General features: G+C 57.3%; 1 protein-coding gene across 1 annotated transcript; it reads right to left on the reverse strand.

Moving 5' to 3' along the window:
- Positions 1–843: 843 nt before the first annotated feature.
- On the reverse strand, positions 844–7,751 carry RLBP1 (retinaldehyde binding protein 1). Its single transcript, XM_037393275.1, has 8 exons — positions 7,458–7,751; positions 6,556–6,599; positions 6,152–6,280; positions 5,662–5,863; positions 4,382–4,560; positions 3,524–3,682; positions 2,785–2,895; positions 844–2,676 (listed from the first exon to the last, which is right to left on the reverse strand). Exons 2-8 carry the CDS (start codon positions 6,565–6,567, stop codon positions 2,518–2,520), a joined length of 951 nt encoding a protein of 316 aa, XP_037249172.1. The 5' UTR covers positions 6,568–6,599; positions 7,458–7,751; the 3' UTR covers positions 844–2,517.
- Positions 7,752–8,034: the final 283 nt, after the last annotated feature.

Consider the following 8,034-nt stretch of genomic DNA (forward strand, 5'->3'; position numbering starts at 1 on the left):
TTGCTATTGGATGAGAGAGCAGGTTGTGACAGTCCTGTGTCAGCTGCTGGGTTCTCCTGGGATTATGAGGTTGCTAGCTGGAGGAATCCTCCAGAGGCAGACCTGCAGCTGTGCCAGGACTAAGCTGAAGCAGGATACAGACAGGGTTTAACTGTGGCCCTTCCTGCAGCATGACAGAACTCTCCTCTGGGACAAGAGCTTCCCTGGAGGGTGCGCAAAGCTTTTGGCTGTGTTTCTGCAGAATCATCATGTGTTATTCTTCCCTATTTAAGAGTGAGTGGGTTTCTTAATCTTTCAGCTGCTGGCAGAAAAAACCACATAACAGCATCTCTGGCCAGGACACTGACATCTTTGAGCCTAGGGCACAGAAGAGCACTACCTGACTGATGCTAAGAGCTCACTAGTGTGTGTGGGGGGGGTTTAACTACAGACCAAGTGAGGCATGCAGACGGTAACTGGGACTGGTGAGCCATCAGGGTGACTGGGCTGGACCAGGACTGTTGCTGCTTTTCCCCTGTAATAAGAATTGCACTGTGGGAGGCAGTGTTTTGGGCTCCATTTCTAGTTTATTGGCCATTGCAATTTGCTGTTTGACCAAGCCAGGAAGGAGTTCTGAAGTAGATAAGAGTCACTCCGGGGGGGGAAACAGGCCAGCATGGACCATGCTCCTTGCTCCATTTGCTGTGCTGTTCTATGCCTCCCCATCAAAACAAGCTACTGGCTGACAATTTGTCCCAGCAGTGCTGATCAGCCACAGGGACATCCTGAGAGCTGTGACTGTCCCAGTCCAAATCCCAGAGGGCAGCAGTGTGGGGCTCCCGTGTCTGTATGGGGGGTGGGGGGTGTTTGTCTTTTTTTTGTTTGTTTTTTTTTTGTTTACAAGAGAGCTGCAATTGCTCTGTCTCCCAAGCAAGCTGTGCTGTTGTGTGCACTGGTTGTAGGGCTGTTGTATGTGGTTTCCCTGGGACAGCTCCAGATGCTTCCCAGGCCCTTGGAGAGTACTGCACAGTAAGGAGCCAAACGCAGCAGAGAGGTGCCTTTCGCTCTCCCTCTGGGCTGTCACGCAAGGCTGGCGCAGGCGTGGGCTGGGACTGGCCATACGTGGGCTAGCTGTGCGGCTGAGGCTGGAGAAAACAGATCTAACCCCAGTCGCCTCTGCCCAGACAGGCCCCATCCTTCCCGCAGCTTTGGAGCCGATGTCCTGTTTGGTTTGAGCCTGAGCCAGCGCCCTGATGAATGTGGCTCTTGTCAGTGCCCTCCACCTCGGCCGGCTTCGGGTGGGAGTCTGGTCTTCTGGCTGATGAAGGGCACCCGTGTGGAGCTGAGAGGGAAGTGGGGGGGGGGGGGGGGGGGGGGGGCAGGGCACGCTGCAGGACCAGCTTGACAGAGAAGAAGGTAACTTGGGCAGAGACCAGCAACTTGCTCTTCTCCAAGCCTTACTGCTGGCCAAGGGAGGAGAAGATGGTCTGGAAATGGGTATCCGATCAGCTCTTTGAAGATGCCTGGTTCATGGGCCAGAACGGAGTGCCTCGCCTGGGACACAGCTACTTCTGCCTCCTCCTCCCCACCCAGGTCTTGCTGACTCCACATCAGCAAGGGCTAATTAGCATTATCATCGGGCACGGTTTGCTGGGCAAGGACCCTTCTCTGCCCTCCACAGTGGCTTTTGGTGGGACTTCCCTGACTGAGCTCCCTCTCCCAGTGCAGTGCTGGGGGAAACAGCTGCACTGCTGACACTTGTGAAGGATTTAGGAGAGTATATTTTGCTTGTCTTTCACTGTCCTGTGGTTAAAATCTTTTTCCTGGTCTTAGGGGTTGCTACAGCCTCCGTTCCTCCTGCCTGCCTGCCTGGCTGAGCAGGAATTAGGCAGAGCCAGCTCCCCCCCCGGGCCCCTGGTCGGGTTCTTGTTTGCATCTTTTGGGCTATTTTTCCTGGTTAGAGCAGTTGGCTGAGGATAGGGTCTCTGCTTGGGCAGGGGTGGCGCTCCTTCTGGGATGCAGGGAGGATGGAGACGGCTGGTTCCTTGGCCCCTGTGCCAAAGGGCAGTCTGTAACGGGGGGACAGGGATCTCCCACCAAGCACTGACACTCCTTAGAACCAGCAGTGCAACCAGTGCCTGTGACCAAAAAGCTGCATCCCTGTTCCTTGCCACATGCCACAAGGGACCCTGGAGCTCTGCTGTTAAATGCTTTATTTCTCCCTTGCTGTAGCCCTCCCTTCCCAGAGCAGACACTCTCCTGTCCTCCCCCCCGCAGTGCCAGGGCATGCTGTGGGAGAGGGCTGGTGGCCTCCTTCCTCTGCTGGCTCCCAAGGGAAGGATGCTCTGCCTGGGAGGGGCAGAGCTGCTGGGCAGCCCGCTGCCTCATTTGGGGAGAGGAGGGACAGGCATGGAGCAATACGGCCAGAATGCCTCATCACAAGCAGTCATTAAACCAGTGCTACAGTAAGGAGGTGGCTGGGGTTAGAAGGCCACCTCTGATCCTATTGTACAGGGGAGAGGAGGATCAGACCCTGGTTTAGAGAGCCGTGTCTTCAGCCTCGATGCGGGGCCCAAAGAGTTTCTCTGCTGTTGCTTTGCCATCATACTTGGGCAGGTTGCCACCAAAGTCTGCTGGCAAGATGTCAGCATCAATCTCCTGGTAGAAAGACTCCAGCTCCTCCCCATGCACAAAGACCTGGAGGGACATGGGAGCAACCCTCAGCAGTGGCCTGAGGCGACTCTTCCCAGCTGCTCTTTCACCCAGGGAAGTGCCTTTGCCTCCGGGTCCCTTTCCCAAACTCACCCTCTCCAGCAGTTTGCTCTTCAGGAACGGTTTGACCACGTTGTAGGTGGTGGTGAAGTACCAAGGCTGGTGGATGAAGTGGACAGCCTTGAAACGTGCTGGGAAGGAGTCCTAGGATCCCAAAGCCAGACATAGATGATTACAGATGTTGCTGTCCGTGTGGAGCTGGGCAAGCAGCAATGAACACCCCAGCGCTGCCTCAGCTCTCCTCACCCAATCTCCCCTTATTTCTTTGATTGCCCCTTTCTGTCCTGACCCAGAGAATTGGATGTCCTAGCACCAGGGAAGCTGCAGAGCCTCCCAGATGGCTCATTGCTCCCACTCCATGAGAAGGACCACATCTCTGCTGTCCTTCCCTGAGGGGAGCCGGGAGCCTTTGGCCTCTGGTCCAAGAGCAGAAATCCTGGAGTGCCTGTGGGTGTCTGTCCAGCATGGACCAAGCTGGGCTGAGATGTTAGTGAGGAAAGGCCGCCATGCCATGCCATAGGATGCTGCGAGGAGTGGTGCTACTGCTTCTGGTCCAGCTTTTGAGAGGGCAGGGAGATGGGGCGGGGAAAATAGGATCCATTTTGCAGGATGAAGCCGATTCACAAGCAAGGCAAGGAGCATGTGATGGGGAACAGCCTCTCCACAATGCTTTCTCACTGTATCAGTGTGGTGGCAATCCCAAACCCTGCTAGTCCTGCTGCCTTCCTTCCCTGGGCTCTCGGCTCCCCCAGGGCCCTCTCTGCTACCTCACCTGCAGCATGTCCACCATCTTCTTGAGCTCGGAGGGTTTGATCCCTGATGCCTGCTGCATGGTGAAGCCCTTGAAGTTCTCAATGATGCAGAACCCATTGATCTGGGTCTCTTCATTTTCCAGCAGCTTCTCCAAGATAATGCAATAGGCACGAAGGATCTGATGGAGAGGAGAGACAGCAGGGTTTGGTATTAGGTCTTACTTTCCGTAGACCCCAGGAGGGTCCCAGGAAGAGTCCCATGGACCATTAGACAGGGCAGGGTCTGCTTGACTTCAGCCTGCTTGTCACAGGCAACCCCAGGACTTCAGAGCAGGGAGGGCATTTCTGGGGATGCTCAACAACCACCACATTCCCCTTTCAAGTCAGGTACATCTCAGATCTGGATCAGTGTTATGTTGCGACCAAATTCAGAGCTGAGCAGAAAATGGGGCTAGGAGAAGCTGTGAGTTACATGCCTGGAAACTTCATTGCCAAGAAGCCCTTTCTGTGCCCTGTGCCTCAGTTTCCTCCTCTGCCCTGCACATCCCTCCTTTCTGAAGTGCCTTCCTTTAATGGCGTGGTGCCTTTTTTCACCCTGTCTTACCTGGGCAGGGGGATGCACACCCCAGATTCGGCCTGCACTTTGCACCACATCAGGGGGAAGGAAGGGGGGGACCCTTTGGGATGGACCACACTCTCCCACACTCCCTCGAAAGATAAACTCAAAGGGCTGCAGTTTTCCTTCAGCCTGGATGGCTGAAGGCTGCGTGTGGACATATGTTGATGTGTTAAGGGATGCTGCGCTCAGACGTGCTGAGCAGGACAAGCCCAGGAGCAGGACCGCTCTGCTCCGGGAGCAACAGCTGAGCTGGGCTGACCTCATCAAAGGTGATCTCTTCATAATCCCAGTTCTCGATGTTGAAGAGCATCACCACCCGGCCGTACTTGTCCCTGCTGGCCAGGATGCCAGGGTAGCCAGCTTCGATGGTGCTGCGCACAGCCTCGGGGGTCAGGTTGTCGAAGAGCTCGGGGTACTGCTGGCGGAAGTTCACGTAGCCTGGAGGGAGGCAGAAATCGAGGGCAATGGCTGCTTGCCTGGCCTCGGGAAGCTGCACGAGCCACCAGAGCCAGGATGGACTGGCAACGGTGAGAGGGTCCTGAGCCCAAGAGCTACGGACCAGCTGTGCCTGAGCTCAACATGGGTCAGGTCTCCTCCAGCAAAGCAGGGAGAAAGGAGCTCGGCACCAGATCAGCTCCAGCCCCAGCCCCAGCATGTTGTGTTACCCACCCCATGCTGGGGGCTTCCCGTGCCTGCCGCCTTTCCAAAACCCCAACAAGCAGATAAAGTAATTTTCCCCCTCATTTCCCTTCTCCTCTTCCTCCCTGTTTGGGTGACATCCTCTAGCTCCCCTGCCTTGGCACCCTGCAGGCATGAAATAAGGAACCTTGTCCTGGGAAAATGCAGGCAAACAAAACAGCTCGCCTGGGAGCCAGCACTGATAATTACAACTCATTATGCCCGAAGCTGACACAAAGAAGAGTGGAGCAGGAGCCAGGCAGGTCCTCACCAGCGGCCGCCCCCCAGGCTGCCCTCCCACTCCCCCTCCATCCCTAAGGATCACTCTCCGTGTGGGGAGGGGGTGCCACAAACCCCCCAACCTAGCCCCCAGCCCTCAAGGGGTCCCAGGAGCGCTGAGCCCACCAGGCATCATGCACAGAAGCATCAGGGTGGGTGCAGGGCTGGCTCTTTACAGGATTACAAAGGGGCATGTATAGGACATGGGGCTCTTGAGGGAGTGCAGCCCAAACCAGCTGGGTTTGCTGTACAAATGAAACAGCCTGCCACCATTAAATGCACTTTTTTCCCATTTTTCCCAGTAAATTAGCAAGGAATGGGATTGTCCTGGTGTTGCAGGATGCCTGGCATCACCCTCATTCATTTCCTTCCCCATCCCAACTCTTTCCCCTACATCCCAAGCCCCCCAGCCCTGCCTGTTTCTATTTATCTTCTCTCCTCATCCCCTTCCCATGCCAGGGTCCTGCTGTGCCAGCACCACGCGGATTAGGGGATGAGGAGGCCCCAGCACAGGACTGGGAGCTGCTGGTGGATGTGTACCCCTGTCCTCACCCAGCGTCACAGCCTGGGACCCCTCCCCACCTTTCAGCAGGTCATATGCCCTGTGGACGTCAAACTTGCGGGCACGAATGAAGCGGAGGAAGAAAGAGTCGTCCTTCCCCTGCACCTTCTCAGCCACCGCCTTGCACACCTCCTCGCCGCCCGCCCGCTCCTGCACCAGCTCCCGCAGCGCCTTCACCGCCACCTCCCTCTGCTCCTCTGTCTCGTTCAGCTCATCCTTCGCCTGGGGGGGGCAAGCAGAGAGGGGACCCAGCTCAGTGATGCCGCACACACACCCCAAAACCCCCCGGGGTTCATTTAGGCACCCTGGGTGCTGGGGGAGTGCAGTGATGCTCCTTGCAGCATCCCAGCACAGGGAGGGGAGTGTCACCCACGTCCCCTGCTTGGAGACCCTTTGCGGTAAAGTACATGCCTCCAACACAGGAGCTCAGTGATGGTCTCCTCTGGCCCCTGGGAAGGAGCAGAATCCCTGGGCTGTGCCTGCCCCACCACTCCCCATGGCCGCCCTCACCTTCTGCAGGGTGTGCGGGGGGATCTTCTCACACTTCCCGAAGACGGGGCCGTGGTCCTTGGTGGTGAGGCGCTCCAGCTTGGTGCGCAGGGCCTGCTCCTCCTCCGAAACGATGCGGAAGGTGCCCGTCTGGGGGTGAGGAGAGGATGTGGGATCTCCCCAGGCAGCCCCCCCACCCCCTGCAGGTCTCCTGGGATAGGGGACTGTGGGGAAGGGCAGAGCCTCCACGCATGCACCCAAGGGGGTGCAATGGGATGGGGGTGGGCTGTGTGCTGCCCAGGCTCCCCGCAACAGGCTGAGAGCAGCCGGAGAGGCAAGGAGTGTGCGGGGTGCACCCCATCCCGACACTGCAGGGACAGGATGCTCGGAGCGCAGGGGAAGGGTGGCATGGGGGCAGTACTCACAACCGCAGACATGTTGTCCTCTGTCCTCCGTTGGCTGCAGGACACTGGGAGAGGGAAAGAGGGATCAGCAGCAGTGGGATCCTGGTGGCTTCTGCAGGACTCCTATGCCCCATCACCTGCCCCTCTTGCTCAGGCAGGGGTGGAGGTGGGTGCCCAGAGGACACCCCCAACCCTCCTCAGTGCCATCATGCAATGCCTGCATCTCTGCCTACCTGCCGGAGGCTGAGCAGCCTTGAGAAACACTAGGGGTGTTCACAAAAGCAGCTTAAAAATCTACGTATTGATCGTCTGACCCCTTCGTCCTTTTTTGCTGGCTCTGCCTTTCCGCTGGAGGTTGGGAGCATCTCCTGGGGACCCCTGACCCCATGAGCTCATCCAGTGCTGTTTTGTCTCAGACCACCTTCATACAGGCAGAGGCTAAGCACCCAGCCTCGGCCAGGCAGCCAGCCAGCTTGTGCTTTTATTGCCTTTAATTTCCACTGCCCTGTTATTCCCAAAGTTTTTCCGGAACCATCAAGCCCTGCTGCTCCAGCCCAGAGCCCATTGATGGCTGCAGGGCTGCACCGTGAGCTTCTCGGCATCCTTCCAACGCGGTTTGGGTGAAACACCTTGTTCCTATGCATGGGAAGGAGGAAGAGGGCTGCCTTCATCCTACCTCCAGCACCTGACCCTACCCAGCTGTAGCACTGGCTCCAAGCCCAGGCTGTGCGAGGGATGCTTGGCTCCAGCTCAGCCACTTCCCAGGGGCATCCTCTTCCCCAACAGCTCCAGGGGAAGGGATGGGCATCCCCCTTTTCCAGGCACTAAAACCAGTCCCAGTCCCGGAGGTGCCAGGTTAAGGGAAGACTGGATGATGGTCTCCAACACAGTTATTTCAGGTGGAAAAAGTCCTGGATACTCACCAGGGAGAGGAAAAGCTGAACCGTCCACAGAGGGTCAGTGCCTGGGGCTGAGATGGATGCACGAACGGCGAGGCCGGAGTGGAGCAGCACGATCACCGTGCAAAAGCTTTGTAGAGTCACCGGGTTGGGATTAGACCGTCACAAGGCATCAACTCACTGCAGCTTTGTAATTAAGTCAGCAAAACCCAGGCAAGAAACCCCATTAAAACATTACAAAAGGCAGCTGAGGAGAGGGAAGGAGGGAGTCAGGGCTCCGCCAGCCAGCCGGAGCGTGCGTGGAGGGGCAGGCTGGGATGCCGGACCCGATTAATGAAGTATAAAAGCTTCTAGTTGTGTAACTTGCTCATTAGCACGGGGCAGGGGCAGAGGCAGGGGGTGGGCAGCCTGCCATCCTGGCCTGCTCCCCCAGGGTGAGCGGGCCAGGTCTCTTCCCCAGCTTCTGCCCCCAAAAGCCTGGCAAGGTCCTACTTTGACTTGGCCGCATGGTTGCAGGGATGGGTCCACAGCAGAGGATGCTCCCACAGCTGATTTCTCCAACGCTTCCCCAATGAGGCCACCCGAACCAGCATCCCTATGG

Source organism: Falco rusticolus, chromosome 7 (genome assembly GCF_015220075.1).
Source record: "Falco rusticolus isolate bFalRus1 chromosome 7, bFalRus1.pri, whole genome shotgun sequence".
Lineage (NCBI taxonomy): Eukaryota > Metazoa > Chordata > Aves > Falconiformes > Falconidae > Falco > Falco rusticolus.